General features: G+C 43.4%; 1 protein-coding gene across 1 annotated transcript in view; it reads left to right on the forward strand.

Moving 5' to 3' along the window:
* Positions 1 to 23,521, forward strand: part of LOC134351231 (calcium-activated potassium channel subunit alpha-1-like) — a 111,956-nt gene that overhangs the window by 30,728 nt on the left and 57,707 nt on the right. The window contains exons 12-14 of the mRNA XM_063057336.1: positions 3,225 to 3,307; positions 3,622 to 3,691; positions 4,559 to 4,714. Coding sequence (XP_062913406.1) covers positions 3,225 to 3,307; positions 3,622 to 3,691; positions 4,559 to 4,714 — 309 coding nt within the window. The remainder of the gene's footprint in view (positions 1 to 3,224; positions 3,308 to 3,621; positions 3,692 to 4,558; positions 4,715 to 23,521) is intronic.

The following is a 23,521-nucleotide window of genomic DNA, read 5'->3' on the forward strand; positions in this document are numbered from 1 at the left end:
CAGGAAAGGAATGGAGGGTTATGGGGTGAGTGCAGGTCGGTGGGACTAGGTGAGAGTAAGGGTTCGGCACGGACTAGAAGGGCTGAGATGGCCTGTTTCCGTGCTGTAATTGTTATATGGTTATATGGTTATATGATTATATTAACTCCATCTGCCATCTTTCAGCCCACTCTTCTAACTGGCCTAAATCTCTCTGCAAACTTTGAAAACCAACTTCATTATCCACAACTCCACCTATCTTAGTATCAGCTGCATACTTACTAATCCAATTTACCACCCCATCATCCAGATCATTAATATATATGACAAACAACATTGGACCAGTACAGATCCTTGAGGCACGCCACTAGTCACCGGCCTCCAATCTGACAAAGTGTTATCCACCACTACTCTCTGGCATCTCCCATCCAGCCAGTGCTGAATCCATTTTACTACTTCAATATTAATACCTAACGATTGAACCTTCCTAACTAACCTTCCGTGTGGAACCTTGTCAAAGGCCTTACTGAAGTCCATATAGACGACATCCACCGCTTTACCCTCATCAACTTTCCTAGTAACCTCTTCAAAAAATTCAATAAGATTTGTCAAACATGACCTTCCACGCACAAATCCATGTTCCCTGTTCTTAATCAGACCCCGTCTATCCAGATAATTATATATACCATCTCTAAGAATACTTTCCATCAATTTACCCACCACTGACGTCAAACTCACAGGCCGATAGTTGCTAGGTTTACTCTTAGAACCCTTTTTAAATAATGGAACAACATGAGCAATACGCCAATCCTCCGGCACCATCCCCGTTCTAATGACATTTGAAATATTTCTGTCAGAGTCCCTGCTATTTCCACATTAACTTCCCTCAAGGTCCTAGGGAATATCCTGTCAGGACCCAGAGACTTATCCACTTTTATATTCCTTTAAAGCGCCTGTACTTCCTCTTCTTTAATCGTCATACTTTCCATAACTTCCCTACCTGTTTCCTTTACCTTACACAATTCAATATCCTTCTCCTTAGTGAATACCGAAGAAAAGAAATTGTTCAGAACATTCCCCATCTCTTTTGGCTCCGCACATAGCTGTCCACTCTGATTCTCTAAGGGACCAATTTTATCCCTCACTATCCTTTTGCTATTAATATAACTGTAGAAACCCTTTGGATTTATTTTCACCTTACTTGCCAAAGCAACCTCATACCTTCTTGTAGCTTTTTTAATTTCTTTCTTAAGATTCTTTTTACATTCTTTATATTCCTCATTTACTCCATGCTGCCTATATTTATTATAGATATCTCTCTTTTTCAGAACCAAGTTTCCAATATCCCTTGAAAACCACGGCTCTCTCAAACCTTTAACCTTTCCTTTCAACCTAACAGGAACATAAAGATTCTGTACCCTCAAAATTTCACCTTTAAATGACCTCCATTTCTTTATTACATTCTTCCCATAAAACAAATTGTCCCAATCAACTCCTTCTAAATCCTTTCACATCTCCTCAAAGTTAGCCTTTCTCCGATCAAAAATCTCAACCATGGGTCCAGACCTATCCTTCTCCATAATTATATTGAAACTAATGGCATTGTGATCACTGGGCCCGAGGTTCTCCCCAACACAAACCTCTGTCACCTGATATATCTCATTCCCTTACAGGAGATCCAACACTGCCCCTTCTCTAGTTGGTACCTCTATGTATTGCTGCAAAAAACCATCCTGCACACATTTTACAAACTCAAAACCATCCAGCCCTTCTACAGTATGGGCTTCCCAGTCTATGTGTGGAAAATTAAAATCTCCCACAATCACAACCTTGTGCTTACTACAAATATCTGCTATCTCCTTACAAATTTGCTCCTCCAGTTTTCACTCCCCATTTGGTGGTCTACAATACACCCCCATAAGTGTTACTACACCTTTCCCATTCCTCAATTCCACCCAAATAGCCTCCCTAGATGAGCCCTCTAATCTATCCTGCCAGAGCACCGCTGTAATATTTTCTCTGACAAGCAATGCAACACCTCCCCCTCCTGTCCCTCCAATTCTATCACACCTGAAGCAATTAAATCCAGGAATATTTAGTTGCCAATCACACCCCGCCTGTAACCATGTTTAACTAATAGCTACAACATCATACTTCCAGGTATGAATCCATGCTTTAAGCTCATCCACCTTTCATATAATGCTCCTAGCATTAAAATAAATGCATTTAAGAAATTTTCCACCTCTTACTCTCTGTTTATCACTAACAGTGCAAACAACTTTACTATTTTCTTTTTCTTCCTTCTCCCCTACATCTGTTCCTACACTCTGGTTCCCCTCCCCCCTTGTATCTAGTTTAAATCCACTGGAGCATCTCTAGCAAGCCTACCTGCAAGAATATTTGTCCCCCTCCAGTTCAGATGTAAACCATCCCGCTGGAACAGGTCACACCTTCCCTGGAAAACTGCTCAATTATCAATAAATCTGAAGCCCTCCCTCCTGCACCATGTCTTCAGCCACGTGTTGATCTGCACTATCTTACTATTTCTAAACCCGCCTGCACGTGGCACTGGTAGCAATTCTGAGATTGCTATCCTGGAGGTCCTGTCCTTTAACTTGGCGCCGAACTCCCTAAACTCACCTTTCAGGACCTCCTCACTCTTCCTACCCACGTCATTGGTCCCTACATGGACCATGACATCCGGCTGCTCACCCTCCCTCTTGGGAATACTGAGGACTCGATCCGAGATATCGCAGACCTTGGCAGCAGGGTATTAGTTGTATTATACTGTGTAGATAGTTGAGACACACTCTCTGTTGAGTTGAAGTTTATAGCTATGATGGAGGAGTGTGCTGCATTTAATATTTCATCACTACTTGAGTAATATTGTAAGTACATTGTTGTTAGGCACAATAGTAAGTGAATTGCATACCTCATAACGCCATCACGTGATACATGTGCCCTTCACTTAAAGTAAAAACCAAAGTTAGACTTGCATTTTTCAACTCTCCTGAGTTCCTTTGAATTAGTTTAACATTTTGGAGCTACAAGGCATAACAGATGGGGGCCAGCAGTTTAGTTTTGAACGAGTGGGGATATATGCAGAGGTTGATTGAGTTTCTGCGCTCTGACTGGTGCCAGATGAGGTCCAATTCCCACGTTTCCGGGGGGTGAGGATGTCTGGACATGATAGAATCCTGGGAGTGATGGTACAGTCACAGAGTAATTTCTGCCTCCCGTCACAGCTGGACAAAGCCGACGCCTGTCTGATTTTAGCTGACAAGAATTGTCTCAACCCTGAAGCTGAAGATTCTGCAAACATCATGAAGTAAGAAACGATTGAGGGAGACCCCGACCCCTGAAGCTCCTGAACCCTGACCCCTGCTCTCTGACCCTCCTACATCTGACATATGCACCCTCACCATTCTAATCTTTGACCTTCCTCCACCCTGACTCCTGACACCCTATTATCCTGCAATCCCCCCGGCGCGTCTTGTGCCAGTGGTGTGACTGAGGACAGGAGGACGAGGTCGGGAGGGTCCCCACCGCTCTCTGGGTGTCAGACAGATCATCAGTGACACTGGGTTTGGGATGGTTGCGCCTGCCGGGTATCATTCTGACCCTGTTGCCTGCCGGTTGCAGGGCCATTGCTATGAAACAGTACTCACCCAAGATTCGGATCATCGCCCAAGTGCTTCAGTACCACAGCAAGGTGAGTGTCAGGGCCCCTGGTAACGTCCGCACTGCCAACATGTCCCTCCCACTAAAGAGGATCACCTCCCCAGAAACAGGCAGGAGCATCTCTCCGGCCACTGTACTCACCTTATCCGAAACGGGCAGGGGGAAGGGGAGAGGAGAGTGGGGTCTGTCTCCCTTTCTATCAAGGGCAGCTGGTGCTTTACTTTGTTTGATTGGACAGTAGCAGGCGCTTTGAGGCCACGCCACTGTGACCAGTTACACCCATGTGACCAATCAACTTACTAAGCTGTACGTCTTTGGAATGTGGGAGGAAACGTCGTTGTCATTATGTGTTCTGTCATAAGACGTGGGCAGTCATGGTCTTTCCATGACCATGACTGTTCTTGGCACTGTGGGGGGTGGTACTGAGGGAGGGTCACACTGTGGGAGGGGTGGTACTGAGGGAGGGTCACACCGTGGGAGGGGTGGTACTGAGGGAGGGTCACACTGTGGGAGGGGAGGTACTGAGGGAGAGTCACACTGTGGGAGGGGTGGTACTGAGGGAGGGTCACACTGTGGGAGGGGAGGTACTGAGGGAGAGTCACACTGTGGGAGGGGTGGTACCGAGGGAGGGTCACACTGTGGGAGGGGTGGTACTGAGGGAGGGTCACACTGTGAGGGGGTGGTACTGAGGGAGGGTCACACTGTGGGAGGGGTGGTACTGAGGGAGGGTCACACTGTGGGAGGGGTGGTACTGGGGGAGGGTCGCACTGAGGGAGGTTAGGTACTGAGGGAGGGTCACACTGTGGGAGGGGTGGTACTGAGGGAGGGTCACACTGTGAGGGGGTGGTACTGAGGGAGGGTCACACTGTGGGGCTGATATGAGGTGTATGGTGAACAGGGGTACCTGCAGAACCTACCGAGCTGGAACTTGGTGCACAGGGACAGTGTGATCTGCCTGAATGAGCTGAAGATGGGATTCATTGCTCAGAACTGCCTCTTGCCAGGCTTCTCCACTCTGCTCGCCAACCTGTTCATCAAAAAATCCCAGGTGGAGGTAAGGAGGTGGGGCATGTGTGACCAAGGCGTGACTTCCCCGACCAAGGCTTGATGTCTTTGATACGGTGTGATACGTTTGATACGGTGTGATATGTTTGGTAATGGTGTGATATGTTTGATGACAGTGTGATATGTTTGATAATGGTGTGATAATAGACAATAGACAATAGGTGCAGGAGTTGGCCATTCGGCCCTTCGAGCCAGTACCGCCATTCACTGTGATCATGGCTGATCATCCACAATCAGTATCCAGTTCCTGCCTTATCCCCATTACCTTTGATTCCGCTATCTTTAAGAGCTCTATCCATCTCTTTCTTGAAAGCATCCAGAGACTTGGCCTCCACAGCCTTCTGGGGCAGAACATTCCACATATCCACAACTCTCTGGATGAAAAAGTTTTTCCTCAACTCCGTTCTAAATGGCCTACCCCTAATTCTTAAACTGTGGCCTCTGGTTCTGGACTCACCCATCAGTGGGAACATGCTTCCTGCCTCCAGCGTGTCCAATCCCTTAATAATCTTATATGTTTCAATAAGATCCCCTCTCAGCCTTCTAAATTCCAGAGTATACAAGCCCAGTCGCTCCAATCTTTCAACATATGACAGTCCCACCATCCTGGGAATTAACCTTGTGAACCTACGCTGCACTCCCTCAATAGCAAGAATGTCCTTCCTCAAATTTGGAGACCAAAACTGTACACAATACTCCAGGTGTGGTCTCACCAGGGCCCTGTACAGCTGCAGAAGGACCTCTTTGTTCTTATACTCAATTCCCCTTGTTATGAAGGACAACATGCCATTAGCTTTCTTCACTGCCTGCTGTACTTGCATGCTTGCTTTCAGTGACTGATGTACAAGAACACTTAGATCTCGTTGTGCTTCCCCTTTTCCTAACTTGACTCCATTTAGATCTGCCTTCCTGTTCTTACCACCAAAGTGGATAACCTCATACTTATCCACATTAAACTGCATCTGCCATGCATCTGCCCACTCACCCAACCTGTCCAAGTCACCCTGCATTCTCATAACATCCTCCTCACATTTCACACTGCCACCCAGCTTTGTGTCATCAGTAAATTTGCTAATGTTACTTTTAATTCCCTTATCTAAATCATTAATATATATTGTAAACAGCTGTGGTCCCAGCACTGAACCCTGTGGTACCCCACTGGTCACCGCCTGCCATTCCAAAAGGGACCCGTTAATCGCTACTCTTTGTTTTCTGTCAGCCAGCCAATTTTCAATCCATGTCAGTACTCTGCCCCCAATACCATGTGCCCTAATTTTGCCCACTAATCTCCTATGTGGGACTTTATCAAAGATGGAGAGTGATATAGTTAATTTAGAAACAAAGGTTCTGAACTTAAAGAAGGGTAACTTTGAAGGTATGAGACGTGAATTAGCTAAGATAGACTGGCAAATGATACTTAAAGGGTTGACAGTGGATATGCAATGGCAAGCATTTAAAGATCACATGGATGAACTACAACAATTGTTCATCCCAGTTTGGCAAAAGAATAAACCAGGGAAGGTAGTGCACCCATGGCTGACAAGGGAAATTAGGGATAGTATCAATTCCAAAGAAGAAGCATACAAATTAGCCAGAAAGAGTGGCTCACCTGAGGACTGGGAGAAATTCAGAGTCCAGCAGAGGAGGACAAAGGGCTTAATTAGGAAAAGGAAAAAAGATTGTGAGAGAAAACTGGCAGGGAACATAAAAACTGACTGTAAAAGCTTTTATAGATATGTGAAAAGAAAAAGATTGGTTAAGACAAATGTAGGTCCTCTACAGACAAACAGGTGAATTGATTATGGGGAGCAAGGACATGGCAGGCCAATTGAATAACTACTGTGGTTCTGTCTTCACTACGGAGGACATAAGTAATCTTCCGGAAATAGTAGGGGACAGAGGGTCTAGTGAGATGGAGGAACTGAAGGAAATACATGTTAGTAGGGAAGTGGTGTTAGGTAAATTTAAGGGATTAAAGGCAGATAAATCCCCAGGGCCAGATGGTCTGCATCCCAGAGTGCTTAAGGAAGTAGCCCAAGAAATAGTGGATGCATTAGTGATAATTTTTCAAAACTCTTTAGATTCTGGACTAGTTCCTGAGGATTGGAGGGTGGCTAATGTAACCCCGCTTCTTAAAAAAGGAAGGAGAGAGAAACGGGGGAATTATAGACCGGTAAGCCTAACATCAGTGGTGGGGAAAATGCTAGTTATAAAAGATGTGATAACAGCACATTTGGAAAGCGGTGAAATCATCGGACAAAGTCAGCATGGATTTGTGAAAGGAAAATCATGTCTGACGAATCTCATAGAATTTTTTGAGGATGTAACTAGTAGAGTGGATAGGGGAGAACCAGTGGATGTGGTATATTTGGATTTTCAAAAAGCTTTTGACAAGGTCCCACACAGGAGATTAGTGTGCAAACTTAAAGCACACGGTATTGGGGGTAAGGTATTGATGTGGATAGAGAATTGGTTGGCAGACAGGAAGCAAAGAGTGGGAATAAACGGGACCTTGTCAGAATGGCAGGCAGTGACTAGTGGGGTACCGCAAGGCTCAGTGCTGGGACCCCAGTTGTTTACAATATATATTAATGACTTAGATGAGGGAATTAAATGCAGCATCTCCAAGTTTGCGGATGACACGAAGGTGGGCGGAGTGTTAGCTGTGAGGAGGATGCTAAGAGGATGCAGGGTGACTTGGATAGGTTGGGTGAGTGGGCAAATTCATGGCAGATGCAATTTAATGTGGATAAATGTGAGGTTATCCACGTTGGTGGCAAAAACTGGAAAACAGATTATTATCTGAAAGGTGGCCGATTAGGAAAAGGGGAGGTGCAACGAGACATGGGTGTCATTATACACCAGTCATTGAAAATGGGCATGCAGGTACAGCAGGTGGTGAAAAAGGCGAATGGTATGCTGGCATTTATAGCGAGAGGATTCGAGTACAGGAGCAGGGAGGTACTGCTGCAGTTGTACAAGGCCTTGGTGAGACCACACCTGGAGTATTGTGTGCAGTTTTGGTCCCCTAATCTGAGGAAAGACCTTCTTGCCATAGAGGGAGTACAAAGAAGTTTCACCAGATTGATTCCTGGGATGGCAGGACTTTCATATGATGAAAGACTGGATGGACTAGGCTTATACTCTCTGGAATTTAGAAGATTGAGGGGGGATCTTATTGAAACTTATAAAATCCTAAAGGGATTGGACAGGCTAGGTGCAGGAAGATTGTTCCCGATGTTGGGGAAGTCCAGAACGAGGGGTCACAGTTTGAGGATAAAGAGGAAGCCTTTTAGGACCGAGATGAGGAAAAACTTCTTAACACAGAAAGTGGTGAATCTGTGGAATCCTCTGCCACAGGAAACAGTTCATTGGCTATATTTAAGAGGGAGTTAGATATGGCCCTTGTGGCTAAAGGGATCAGGGGGTATGGAGAGAAGGCAAGTACAGGGTTCTGATTTGGATGATCAGCCATGATCGTACTGAATGGTGGTGCAGGCTCGAAGGGCTGAATGGCCTACTCCTGCACCTATTTTCTATGTTTCTATGCTTTCTGAAAGTCCAGGTACACTGCATCCACTGGCTCTCCCTTGTCCATTTTCATAGTTGCATCCTCAAAAAATTCCAGAAGATTAGTCAAGCACGATTTCCCCTTCGTAAATCCATGCTGACTCGGACCACCTGATATATTTGATATGTTTAATGACGGTGTGATATGTTTGACGACGGTGTGATATGTTTGATGACGGTGTGATATGTTTGACGACGGTGTGATATGTTTGACGACGGTGTGATATGTTTGATGACGGTGCGATATTTTTGACGACGGTGTGATATGTTTGATGAGGTGTGATATGTCTGATGACGGTGTGATATGTTTGATGACGGTGTGATATGTTTGACGACGGTGTGATATGTTTGATGACGGTGCGATATTTTTGACGACGGTGTGATATGTTTGATGAGGTGTGATATGTCTGATGACGGTGTGATATGTTTGATGACGGTGTGATATGCTTGATACGGTGTGATATGTTTGACGACGGTGTGATATGTTTGACGACAGTGTGATACGTTTGACAACGGTGTGATATGTTTGATGACGGTGTGTTATGTTTGATGACGGTGTGATATGTTTGACGACGGTGTGATACGTTTGACAACGGTGTGATATGTTTGATGACGGTGTGTTATGTTTGATGACGGTGTGATATGTTTGACGACGGTGTGTTATGTTTGACGACGGTGTAATATGTTTGATGACGGTGTGATATGTATGACGACGAAGTGATATGTTTGAAGATGGTGTGATATGTTTGACGACGGTGTGATATGTATGATGATGGTGTGATATGTTTGACGACGGTGTGATATGTTTGATGATGGTGTGATATGCTTGATACGGTGTGATATGTTTGATGGCGGTGTGATATGATTGATACGGTGTGATATGTTTGACGACAGTGTGATATGTTTGACGACGGTGTGACATGCTTGATACGGTGTGATATATTTGACGACGGTGTGATATGTCTGATGACGGTGTGATATGTTTGATGACGGTGTGATATGCTTGATACGGTGTGATATGTTTGACGACGGTGTGATATGTTTGACGACAGTGTGATATGTTTGACGACGGTGTGATACGTTTGACGACGGTGTGATATGTATGACGACGGTGTGATATGTTTGAAGATGGTGTGATATGTTTGACGACGGTATGATATGTATGCTGACGGTGTGTTATGTTTGATGACGGTGTAATATGTTTGATGACGGTGTGATATGTATGACGACGAAGTGATATGTTTGAAGATGGTGTGATATGTTTGACGACGGTGTGATATGTATGATGATGGTGTGATATGTTTGATGACGGTGTGATATGCTTGATACGGTGTGATATGTTTGACGACGGTGTGATATGTTTGACGACAGTGTGATATGTTTGACGACGGTGTGATACGTTTGACGATGGTGTGATATGTTTGATGACGGTGTGATATGTTTGACGACAGTGTGATATGTATGACGACGGTGTGATATGTTTGAAGATGGTGTGATATGTTTGACGACGGTATGATATGTATGCTGACGGTGTGTTATGTTTGATGACGGTGTAATATGTTTGATGACGGTGTGATATGTATGACGACGAAGTGATATGTTTGAAGATGGTGTGATATGTTTGACGACGGTGTGATATGTTTGATGATGGTGTGATATGCTTGATACGGTGTGATATGTTTGATGGCGGTGTGATATGATTGATACGGTGTGATATGTTTGACGACGGTAGGTTATGTTTGACGACGGTGTGATATGTTTGACGACGGTGTGATATGTTTGACGACGGTGTGATATGCTTGATACGGTGTGATATGTTTGACGACATGTGTTATGTTTGACGACGGTGTGACATGTTTGACGACGGTGTGATATGTTTGACGACGGTGTGATATGCTTGATACGGTGTGATATGCTTGATACGGTGTGATATATTTGATGACGGTGTGATATGTTTGACGACAGTGTGATATGTTTGACGACGGTGTGATATGTTTGACGACGGTGTGATATATTTGACGACGGTGTGATATGTCTGATGACGGTGTGATATGTTTGATTACGGTGTGATATGCTTGATACGGTGTGATATGTTTGACGACGGTGTGATATGTTTGACGACGGTGTGATATATTTGACGACGGTGTGATATGTTTGACGACGGTGTGATATGTTTGACGACGGTGTGATATGCTTGATACGGTGTGATATGTTTGACGACATGTGTTATGTTTGACGACGGTGTGACATGTTTGACGACGGTGTGATATGTTTGACGACGGTGTGATATGCTTGATACGGTGTGATATGCTTGATACGGTGTGATATATTTGACGACGGTGTGATATGTTTGACGACAGTGTGATATGTTTGACGACGGTGTGATATGTTTGACGACGGTGTGATATATTTGACGACGGTGTGATATGTCTGATGACGGTGTGATATGTTTGATGACGGTGTGATATGCTTGATACGGTGTGATATGTTTGACGACGGTGTGATATGTTTGACGACAGTGTGATATGTTTGACGACGGTGTGATACGTTTGACGACGGTGTGATATTTTTGACGACGGTGTGTTATGTTTGACGACGGTGTGTTATGTTTGACGACGGTGTGATATGTTTGACGACGGTGTGATATGTATGACGACGGTGTGTTATGTTTGATGACGGTGTGATATGTTTGACGGCGGTGTGATATGTATGACGATGAAGTGATATGTTTGAAGATGGTGTGATCTGTTTGACGACGGTGTGATATGTATGATGATGGTGTGATATGTTTGACGACGGTGTGATATGTTTGATGACGGTGTGATATGTTTGACGACGGTGTGATATGTTTGAAGACGTGTGATATGCTTGATACGGTGTGATATGCTTGACGACGGTGTGATATGTTTGACGACGGTGTGATATGTTTGATGACTGTGTGATATGCTCGATGCGGTGTGATATGCTTGATGATGGTGTGATATGTTTGACGACAGTGTGATATACTTGATACGGTGTGATATGCTTGATACGATATGTTTGACGACAGTGTGATATGTCTGACGGTGTTATCTGATATGTTTAATGATGGTGTGACGATACGGTGTGATATGTTTATGATGCTTGTGTGATGCTGATGAACGACGTGTGATATGTTGATGGAGTTTACACGGTGTGATGACGGTTTATGTTCACGGTGTGACATGTTTGACGACGGTGTGATTGTTTGACGTGTGATGATTATGCTGACGGTATGTTTGACGACGGTGTGATATGTGTGATGATGGTGTGATATGTTGATGACGGTTGATATGTTGACGATGAAGCGTGTGATTGTTACGATGGTGTGTTTGATGACGGTATGATATGTTTATTTGACGACGGTGTGATATGTTTGACGACGGTGTGATATGTTTGTGATATGTCGATGTGTGATATGCTTGATGATGGTGTGATATGTTTGACGACAGTGTGATATACTTGATACGGTGTGATATGCTTGATACGGTGTGATATGTTTGACGACAGTGTGATATGTCTGATGACGGTGTGACATGTTTGACGACGGTGTGACATGTTTGATACGGTGTGATATGTTTGACGACAGTGTGATATGTCTGATGACGGTGTGACATGTTTGACGACGGTGTGACATGTTTGATGACGGTGTTATATGTTCGATACGGTGTGATATGCTTAATGATGGTGTGATATGTTTGATGATGGTGTGATACGGTGTGGTATGTTTGATGGCGGTGTGATATGTTTGACGATGGTGTGATATGTTTGACGATGGTGTGATATGTTTGACGACGGTGTGACATGTTTGACGACGGTGTGATATGTTTGACGACGGTGTGATATGCTTGATACGGTGTGATATGCTTGATACGGTGTGATATATTTGACGACGGTGTGATATGTTTGACGACGGTGTGATATGTATGACGGCGGTGTGATATGTTTGACGACGGTGTGATATGTTTGTTTGATGACGGTGTGATATGTTGTGATGACGGTGTGAATATGTTTGATGACGGTGTGATATGTTTGACGACGGTGTGATATGTATGACGAGGTGTGATATGTTTGACGATGGTGTGATATGTTTGACGACGGTGTGATATGTATGATGATGGTGTGATATGTTTGACGACGGTGTGATATGTTTGATGACGGTGTGATATGTTTGACGACGGTGTGATATGTTTGAAGACGTGTGATATGTTTGACGATGGTGTGATATGTTTGATGACGGTATGATATGCTTGATACGGTGTGATATGCTTGATACGGTGTGATATATTTGACGACGGTGTGATATGTTTGACGACGGTGTGATATGCTCGATGCGGTGTGATATGCTTGATGATGGTGTGATATGTTTGACGACAGTGTGATATACTTGATACGGTGTGATATGCTTGATACGGTGTGATATGTTTGACGACAGTGTGATATGTCTGATGACGGTGTGACATGTTTGACGACGGTGTGACATGTTTGTTGACGGTGTTATATTCTCGATACGGTGTGATATGCTTAATGATGGTGTGATATGTTTGATGATGGTGTGATATGCTTGATACGGTGTGATATGTTTGATGGCGGTGTGATATGCTTGATACGGTGTGATATGTTTGACGACGGTGTGATATGTTTAACGACAGTGTGATATGCTTGACGACGGTGTGATATGTTTGACGACTGTGTGATATGTTTGAAGACCGTGTGATATGTTTGACGACGGAGTGATATATTTGACGACGGTGTGATATACTTGATACGGTGTGATATGCTTGATATGGTGTGATATATTTGACAACGGTGTGATATATTTGACGATGGTGTGATATGTTTTACGACGGTGTGATATGCTTGATACGGTGTGATATGTTTGACGATGGTGTGACATGTTTGACGACGGTGTGACATGTTTGATGACGGTGTTATATGTTCGATACGGTGTGATATGCTTAATGATGGTGTGATATGTTTGATGATGGTGTGATACAGTGTGATATGTTTGATGGCGGTGTGATATGCTTGATACGGTGTGATATGTTTGACGACGGTGTGATATGTTTAACGACAGTGTGATATGCTTGACGACGGTGTGATATGTTTGACGACTGTGTGATATGTTTGAAGACCGTGTGATATGTTTGACGACGGAGTGATATATTTGACGACGGTGTGATATACTTGATACGGTGTGATATGCTTGATATGGTGTGATATATTTGACAACGGTGTGATATATTTGACGATGGTGTGATATGTTTTACGACGGTGTGATATGCTTGATACGGTGTGATATGTTTGACGATGGTGTGACATGTTTGACGACGGTGTGACATGTTTGATGACGGTGTTATATGTTCGATACGGTGTGATATGCATAATGATGGTGTGATATGATTGATGATGGTGTGATATGCTTGATAGGGTGTGATATGTTTGATGGCGGTGTGATATGCTTGATACGGTGTGATATGTTTGACGACGGTGTGATATGTTTAACGACAGTGTGATATGCTTGACGACGGTGTGATATGTTTGACGACGGTGTGATATGCTTGATATGGTGTGATATGTTTGACGATGGTGTGCTATGTTTGACGATGCTGTGATATGTTTGACGACGGTGTGACATGTTTGACGATGGTGTGATATGTTTGACGATGGTGTGATATGTTTGATGGTGGTGTGATATGTTTGATATGGTGTGATATGTTTCATGACAGTGTGATATGTTTGATGACGGTGTGATATGTTTGACGACGGTGTGATAGGCTTGATACGGTGTGATATGCTTCATGATGGTGTGATATGTTTGACGACGGCGGGATATGTTTGATGACGGTGTGATATGCTTGATACGGTGTGATATGTTTGACGACGGTGTGATATGTTTGATGACCATGTGATATGTTTGACGATGGTGTGATATGTCTGATGATGGTGTGATATGTTTCACGACGGTGTGATATGCTTGATACGGTGTGATATGCTTGATACGGTGTGATATATTTGATACGGTGTGATATGTTTGACGACGGTGTGAGATGTCTGATGACGGTGTGATATGTTTGACGACGGTGTGATATGCTTGATACTGTGTGATATGTTTGATGACGGTGTGTTATGTTTGACGACGGTGTGATATGTTTGACGACGGTGTGATATGTATGACGACGGTGTGATATGTCTGATGACGGTGTGATATGTTTGACGACGGTGTGATATGCTTGATACGGTGTGATATGTTTGACGACGGTGTGATATGTTTGAAGATGGTGTGATATGTTTGACGACGGTGTGATATGTATGATGACAGTGTGTTATGTTTGATGACGGTGTGATATGTTTGATGACGGTGTGATATGCTTGATACGGTGTGATATGTTTGATGACGGTGTGTTATGTTTGACGACGGTGTGATATGTTTGACGACGGTGTGATATGTATGACGACGGTGTGATATGTCTGATGACGGTGTGATATGTTTGACGACGGTGTGAGATGCTTGATGCGGTGTGATATGTTTGATGACGGTGTGTTATGTTTGACGACGGTGTGACATGTTTGACGACGGTGTGATATGTTTGACGACGGTGTGATATGTATGACCACGGTGTTATATGTTTGAAGATGGTGTGATATGTTTGACGACGGTGTGATATGTATGATGACAGTGTGTTATGTTTGATGACGGTGTGTTATGTTTGACGACGGTGTGATGTGTTTGACGACGGTGTGATGTGTTTGACGACGGTGTGATATGTTTGACGACGGTGTGATATGTATGATGACGGTGTGTTATGTTTGATGACGGTGTGATATGTTTGACGGCGGTGTGATATGTATGACGATGAAGTGATATGTTTGAAGATGGTGTGATATGTTTGATGACGGTGTGATATGTATGATGATGGTGTGATATGTTTGACGACGGTGTGATATGTTTGAAGACAGTGTGATATGTTTGACGACGGTGTGATATGTTTGAAGATGGTGTGATATGTTTGACGACGGTATGATATGTTTGAAGATGGTGTGATATGTTTGACGACGGTGTGATATGTATGATGACAGTGTGTTATGTTTGATGACGGTGTGATATGTTTGATGACGGTGTGATATGCTTGATACGGTGTGATATGTTTGATGACGGTGTGTTATGTTTGACGACGGTGTGATATGTTTGACGACGGTGTGATATGTATGACGACGGTGTGATATGTCTGATGACGGTGTGATATGTTTGACGACGGTGTGAGATGCTTGATGCGGTGTGATATGTTTGATGACGGTGTGTTATGTTTGACGACGGTGTGACATGTTTGACGACGGTGTGATATGTTTGACGACGGTGTGATATGTATGACCACGGTGTTATATGTTTGAAGATGGTGTGATATGTTTGACGACGGTGTGATATGTATGATGACAGTGTGTTATGTTTGATGACGGTGTGTTATGTTTGACGACGGTGTGATGTGTTTGACGACGGTGTGATATGTTTGACGACGGTGTGATATGTTTGACGACGGTGTGATATGTATGATGACGGTGTGTTATGTTTGATGACGGTGTGATATGTTTGACGGCGGTGTGATATGTATGACGATGAAGTGATATGTTTGAAGATGGTGTGATATGTTTGATGACGGTGTGATATGTATGATGATGGTGTGATATGTTTGACGATGGTGTGATATGTTTGACGATGGTGTGATATGTTTGACGACGGTGTGATATGTTTGAAGATGGTGTGATATGTTTGACGACGGTGTGATATGTTTGATGATGGTGTGATATGTTTGATGACGGTGTGATATGTTTGATGACGGTGTGATATGTATGACGACGAAGTGATATGTTTGAAGATGGTGTGATATGTTTGACGACGGTGTGATATGTTTGATGATGGTGTGATATGTTTGACGATGGTGTGATATGTTTGATGACGGTGTGATATGTTTGACGACGGTGTGATATGTTTGAAGACGGTGTGATATGTTTGACGACGGTGTGATATGTTTGACGATGGTGTGATATGTTTGACGACGGTATGATATGCTTGATACGGTGTGATATGCTTGATACGGTGTGATATATTTGACGACGGTGTGATATGTTTGACGACGGTGTGATATGTTTGACGACGGTGTGATATGTTTGACGACGGTGTGATATGTTTGACGACGGTGTGATATGCTTGATACGGTGTGATATGCTTGATACGATGTGATATGTTTGACGACATGTGTTATGTTTGACGACGGTGTGACATGTTTGACGACGGTGTGATATGTTTGACGACGGTGTGATATGCTTGATACGGTGTGATATGCTTGATACGGTGTGATATATTTGACGACGGTGTGATATGTTTGACGACAGTGTGATATGTTTGACGACGGTGTGATATGTTTGACGACGGTGTGATATATTTGACGACGGTGTGATATGTCTGATGACGGTGTGATATGTTTGATGACGGTGTGATATGCTTGATACGGTGTGATATGTTTGACGACGGTGTGATATGTTTGACGACAGTGTGATATGTTTGACGACAGTGTGATACGTTTGACGACGGTGTGATATGTTTGATGACGGTGTGTTATGTTTGACGACGGTGTGTTATGTTTGACGACGGTGTGATATGTTTGACGACGGTGTGATATGTATGACGACGGTGTGATATGTTTGAAGATGGTGTGATATGTTTGACGACGGTATGATATGTATGCTGACGGTGTGTTATGTTTGATGACGGTGTAATATGTTTGATGACGGTGTGATATGTATGATGACGAAGTGATATGTTTGAAGATGGTGTGATATGTTTGACGACGGTGTGATATGTATGATGATGGTGTGTTATGTTTGACGACGGTGTGTTATGTTTGACGACGGTGTGATATGTATGCTGACGGTGTGTTATGTTTGATGACGGTGTAATATGTTTGATGACGGTGTGATATGTATGACGACGAAGTGATATGTTTGAAGATGGTGTGATATGTTTGACGACGGTGTGATATGTTTGATGATGGTGTGATATGCTTGATACGGTGTGATATGTTTGATGGCGGTGTGATATGATTGATACGGTGTGATATGTTTGACGACGGTAGGTTATGTTTGACGACGGTGTGATATGTTTGACGACGGTGTGATATGTTTGACGACGGTGTGATATGCTTGATACGGTGTGATATGTTTGACGACATGTGTTATGTTTGACGACGGTGTGACATGTTTGACGACGGTGTGATATGTTTGACGACGGTGTGATATGCTTGATACGGTGTGATATATTTGACGACGGTGTGATATGTTTGACGACAGTGTGATATGTTTGACGACGGTGTGATATATTTGACGACGGTGTGATATGTCTGATGACGGTGTGATATGTTTGATGACGGTGTGATATGCTTGATACGGTGTGATATGTTTGACGACGGTGTGATATGTTTGATGACAGTGTGATATGTTTGACGACGGTGTGATACGTTTGACGACGGTGTGATATGTTTGACGAGGGTGTGATATGTATGACGACGGTGTGATATGTTTGAAGGTGGTGTGATATGTTTGACGACGGTATGATATGTATGATGATGGTGTGATATGTTTGACGACGGTGTGATATGTTTGATGATGGTGTGATATGCTTGATACGGTGTGATATGTTTGATGGCGGTGTGATATGATTGATACTGTGTGATATGTTTGACGACGGTAGGTTATGTTTGACGACGGTGTGATATGTTTGACGACGGTGTGATATGTTTGACGACGGTGTGATATGCTTGATACGGTGTGATATGTTTGACGACATGTGTTATGTTTGACGACGGTGTGACATGTTTGACGACGGTGTGATATGTTTGACGACGGTGTGATATGTCTGATGACGGTGTGATATGTTTGACGACAGTGTGATATGCTTGATACGGTGTGATATGTTTGATGACGGTGTGTTATGTTTGACGACGGTGTGACATGTTTGACGACGGTGTGATATGTTTGACGATGGTGTGATATGTATGACGACGGTGTGATATGTTTGAAGATGGTGTGATATGTTTGACGATGGTGTGATATGTATGATAACAGTGTGTTATGTTTGATGATGGTGTGATATGTTTGACGGCGGTGTGATATGTATGACGATGAAGTGATATGTTTGAAGATGGTGTGATATGTTTGACGATGGTGCGATATGTATGATGACGGTGTTATATGTTTGACGACGGTGTGATTTGTTTGAAGACGTGTGATATGTTTGATGATGGTGTGATATGTTTGACGACGGTATGATATGCTTGATACGGTGTGATATGCTTGATACGGTGTGTTATGTTTGACGACGGTGTGATATGTTTGACGACGGTGTGATATGTATGACGACGGTGTGATATGTCTGATGACGGTGTGATATGTTTGACGACGGTGTGATATGCTTGATACGGTGTGATATGTTTGACGACGGTGTGATATGTTTGAAGATGGTGTGATATGTTTGACGACGGTGTGATATGTATGATGACAGTGTGTTATGTTTGATGACGGTGTGATATGTTTGATGACGGTGTGATATGCTTGATACGGTGTGATATGTTTGATGACGGTGTGTTATGTTTGACGACGGTGTGATATGTTTGACGACGGTGTGATATGTATGACAACGGTGTGATATGTCTGATGACGGTGTGATATGTTTGACGACGGTGTGATATGCTTGATACGGTGTGATATGTTTGATGACGGTGTGTTATGTTTGACGACGGTGTGACATGTTTGACGACGGTGTGATATGTTTGACGACGGTGTGATATGTATGACCACGGTGTTATATGTTTGAAGATGGTGTGATATGTTTGACGACGGTGTGATATGTATGTTGACAGTGTGTTATGTTTGATGACGGTGTGTTATGTTTGACGATGGTGTGATATGTTTGACGACGGTGTGATGTGTTTGACGATGGTGTGATATGTTTGACGACGGTGTGATATGTATGATGACGGTGTGTTATGTTTGATGACGGTGTGATATGTTTGACGGCGGTGTGATATGTATGACGATGAAGTGATATGTTTGAAGATGGTGTGATATGTTTAATGACGGTGTGATATGTATGATGACGGTGTGATATGTTTGACGACGGTGTGATATGTTTGAAGACCGTGTGATATGTTTGACGACGGTGTGATATGTTTGACGACAGTGTGATATGCTTGATACGGTGTGATATATTTGACGACGGTGTGATATGTTTGACGACGGTGTGATATGTTTGATGACGGTGTGATATGCTCAATGCGGTGTGATATGCTTGATGATGGTGTGATATGTTTGACGACGGTGTGATATACTTGATACGGTGTGATATGCTTGATACGGTGTGATATGCTTGATACGGTGTGATATATTTGACGACGGTGTGATATGTTTGACGACGGTGTGATATGTTTGATGACGGTGTGATATGCTCGATGCGGTGTGATATGCTTGATGATGGTGTGATATGTTTGGCGACGGTGTGATATACTTGATACGGTGTGATATGCTTGATACGGTGTGATATGTTTGACGACGGTGTGATATGTCTGATGACGGTGTGATATGTTTGATGACGGTGTGATATGCTTGATACGGTGTGATATGTTTGATGACGGTGTGTTATTTTTGACGACAGTGTGACATGTTTGACGACGGTGTGACATGCTTGATGACGGTGTTATATGCTCGATATGGTGTGATATGCTTAATGATGGTGTGATATGTTTGATGACGGTGTGATATGCTTGATACGGTGTGATATGTTTGATGGCAGTGTGATATGCTTGATACGGTGTGATATGTTTAACGACGGTGTGATATACTTGATACGGTGTGATATGCTTGATATGGTGTGATATATTTGACAACGGTGTGATATATTTGACGACGGTGTGATACGTTTGACGACGGTGTGTTAGCTTTGACGATGGTGTGATATGTTTGACGACGGTGTGATATGCTTGATACGGTGTGATATGTTTGACGATGGTGTGTTATGTTTGACGATGGTGTGATATGTTTGACGACGGTGTGACATGTTTGACGATGGTGTGATATGTTTGATGGCGGTGTGATATGTTTGATGGCGGTGTGATATGTTTGACGATGGTGTGATATGTTTGATACGGTGTGATATGTTTGATGACGGTGTGATATGTTTGATGACGGTGTGATATGTTTGACGACGGTGTGATAGGCTTGATACGGTGTGATATGCTTGATACGGTGTGATATGTTTGACGACGGTGTGATATAGAAACATAGAAACATAGAAAATAGGTGCAGGAGTAGGCCATTCGGCCCTTCGAGCCTGCACCGCCATTTATTATGATCATGGCTGATCATCCAACTCAGAACCCAGCCTTCCCTCCATACCCCCTGACCCCTGTAGCCACAAGGGCCATATCTAACTCCCTCTTAAACATAGCCAATGAACTGGCCTCAACAGTTTGCTGTGGCAGAGAATTCCACAGATTCACCACTCTCTGTGTGAAGAAGTTTTTCCTAATCTCGGTCCTAAAAGGCTTCCCCTCTATCCTCAAACTGTGACCCCTCGTTCTGGACCTCCCCAACATCGGGAACAATCTTCCCGCATCTAGCCTGTCCAATCCCTTTAGGATCTTATACGTTTCAATCAGATCCCCCCTCAATCTTCTAAATTCCAACGAGTACAAGCCCAGTTCATCCAGTCTTTCTTCATATGAAAGACCTGCCATCCCAGGAATCAATCTGGTGAACCTTCTTTGTACTCCCTCTATGGCAAAGATGTCTTTCCTCAGATTAGGGGACCAAAACTGCACACAATACTCCAGGTGTGGTCTCACCAAGGTCTTGTACAACTGCAGTAGTACCTCCCTGCTCCTGTACTCGAATCCTCTCGCTATAAATGCCAGCATACCATTCGCCTTTTTCACCACCTGCTGTACCTGCATGCCCACTTTCAATGACTGGTGTATAATGACACCCAGGTCTCGTTGCTCCTCCCCTTTTCCTAATCGGCCACCATTCAGATAATAATCTGTTTTCCTATTTTTGCCACCAAAGTGGATAACTTCACATTTATCCACATTAAATTGCATCTGCCATGAGTTTGCCCACTCACCCAACCTATCCAAATCACCCTGCATCCTCTTAGCATCCTCCTCACTGCTAACACTGCCACCCAGCTTCGTGTCATCCGCAAACTTGGAGATGCTGCATTTAATTCCCTCATCCAAGTCATTAATATATATTGTAAACAACTGGGGTCCCAGCACTGAGCCTTGCGGTACCCCACTAGTCACCGCCTGCCATTCTGAAAAGGTCCCGTTTATTCCCACTCTTTGCTTCCTGTCTGCTAACCAATTCTCCACCCACACCAATACCTTACCCCCAATACCATGTGCTTTAAGTTTGCACACTAATCTCATGTGTGGGACCTTGTCAAAAGCCTTTTGAAAATCCAAATATACCACATACGGTGTGATATGTCTGATGACGGTGTGATATGTTTGACGATGGTGTGTTATGTTTGACGACGGTGTGACATGTTTGACGACGGTGTGATATGTTTGACGACGGTGTGATATGTATGACGACGGTGTGATATGTTTGAAGATGGTGTGATATGTTTGACGATGGTGTGACATGTATGATGACAGTGTGTTATGTTTGATGATGGTGCGTTATGTTTGACGACGGTGTGATATGTTTGACGACGGTGTGATATGTATGACGACGGTGTGATATGTTTGAAGATGGTGTGATATGTTTGACGACGGTGTGATATGTATGATGACGGTGTGTTATGTTTGATGACGGTGTGATATGTTTGACGGCGGTGTGATATGTATGACGATGAAGTGATATGTTTGAAGATGGTGTGATATGTTTGACGACGGTGTGATATGTATGACGACAGTGTGATATGTTTGATGACGGTGTGATATGTTTGATGACGGTGTGATATGTTTGACGACGGTGTGATATGTTTCAAGACCGTGTGATATGTTTCAAGACCGTGTGATATGTTTGACGACGGTGTAATATGTTTGACGATGGTGTGATATGCTTGATACGGTGTGATATGCTTGATACGGTGTGATATATTTGACGACGGTGTGATATGTTTGACGACGGTGTGATATGTTTGATTACGGTGTGATATGCTCGATGCGGTGTGATATGCTTGATGATGGTATGATATGTTTGACGACGGTGTGATATACTTGATACGGTGTGATATGCTTGATACGGTGTGATATGTTTGACGACGGTGTGATATGTCTGATGACGGTGTGATATGTTTGATGACGGTGTGATATGCTTGATACGGTGTGATGTGTTTGATGACGGTGTGTTATGTTTGACGACAGTGTGACATGTTTGACGACGGTGTGACATGTTTGATGACGGTGTTATATGCTCGATACGGTGTGATATGCTTAATGATGGTGTGATATGTTTGATGACGGTTTGATATGCTTGATACGGTGTGATATGTTTGATGGTGGTGTGATATGCTTGATACGGTGTGATATGTTTAACGACGGTGTGATATGCTTGACGACGGTGTGATATGTTTGATGACTGTGTGATATGTTTGAAGACCGTGTGATATGTTTGACGACGGAGTGATATATTTGACGACGGTGTGATATACTTGATACGGTGTGATATGCTTGATATGGTGTGATATATTTGACAACGGTGTGATATATTTGACGACGGTGTGATATGTTTGACGACGGTGTGTTAGCTTTGACGATGGTGTGATATGTTTGACGACGGTGTGATATGCTTGATACCGTGTGATGTGTTTGACGATGGTGTGTTATGTTTGACGATGGTGTGATATGTTTGATGACGGTGTGATATGTTTGATGGCGGTGTGATATGTTTGACGATGGTGTGATATGTTTGATACGGTGTGATATGTTTGACGACGGTGTGATATGTTTGACGATGGTGTGATAGGCTTGATACGGTGTGATATGCTTGATGACGGTGTGATATGTTTGACGACGGCGGGATATGTTTGATGACGGTGTGATATGCTTGATACGGTGTGATATGCTTGATACGGTGTGATATGTTTGACGACGGTGTGATATGCTTGATACGGTGTGATGTGTTTGACGAAGGTGTGATATGTTTGATG

Source organism: Mobula hypostoma, chromosome 8 (assembly GCF_963921235.1).
Source record: "Mobula hypostoma chromosome 8, sMobHyp1.1, whole genome shotgun sequence".
Classification (NCBI taxonomy): Eukaryota; Metazoa; Chordata; class Chondrichthyes; order Myliobatiformes; family Myliobatidae; genus Mobula; species Mobula hypostoma.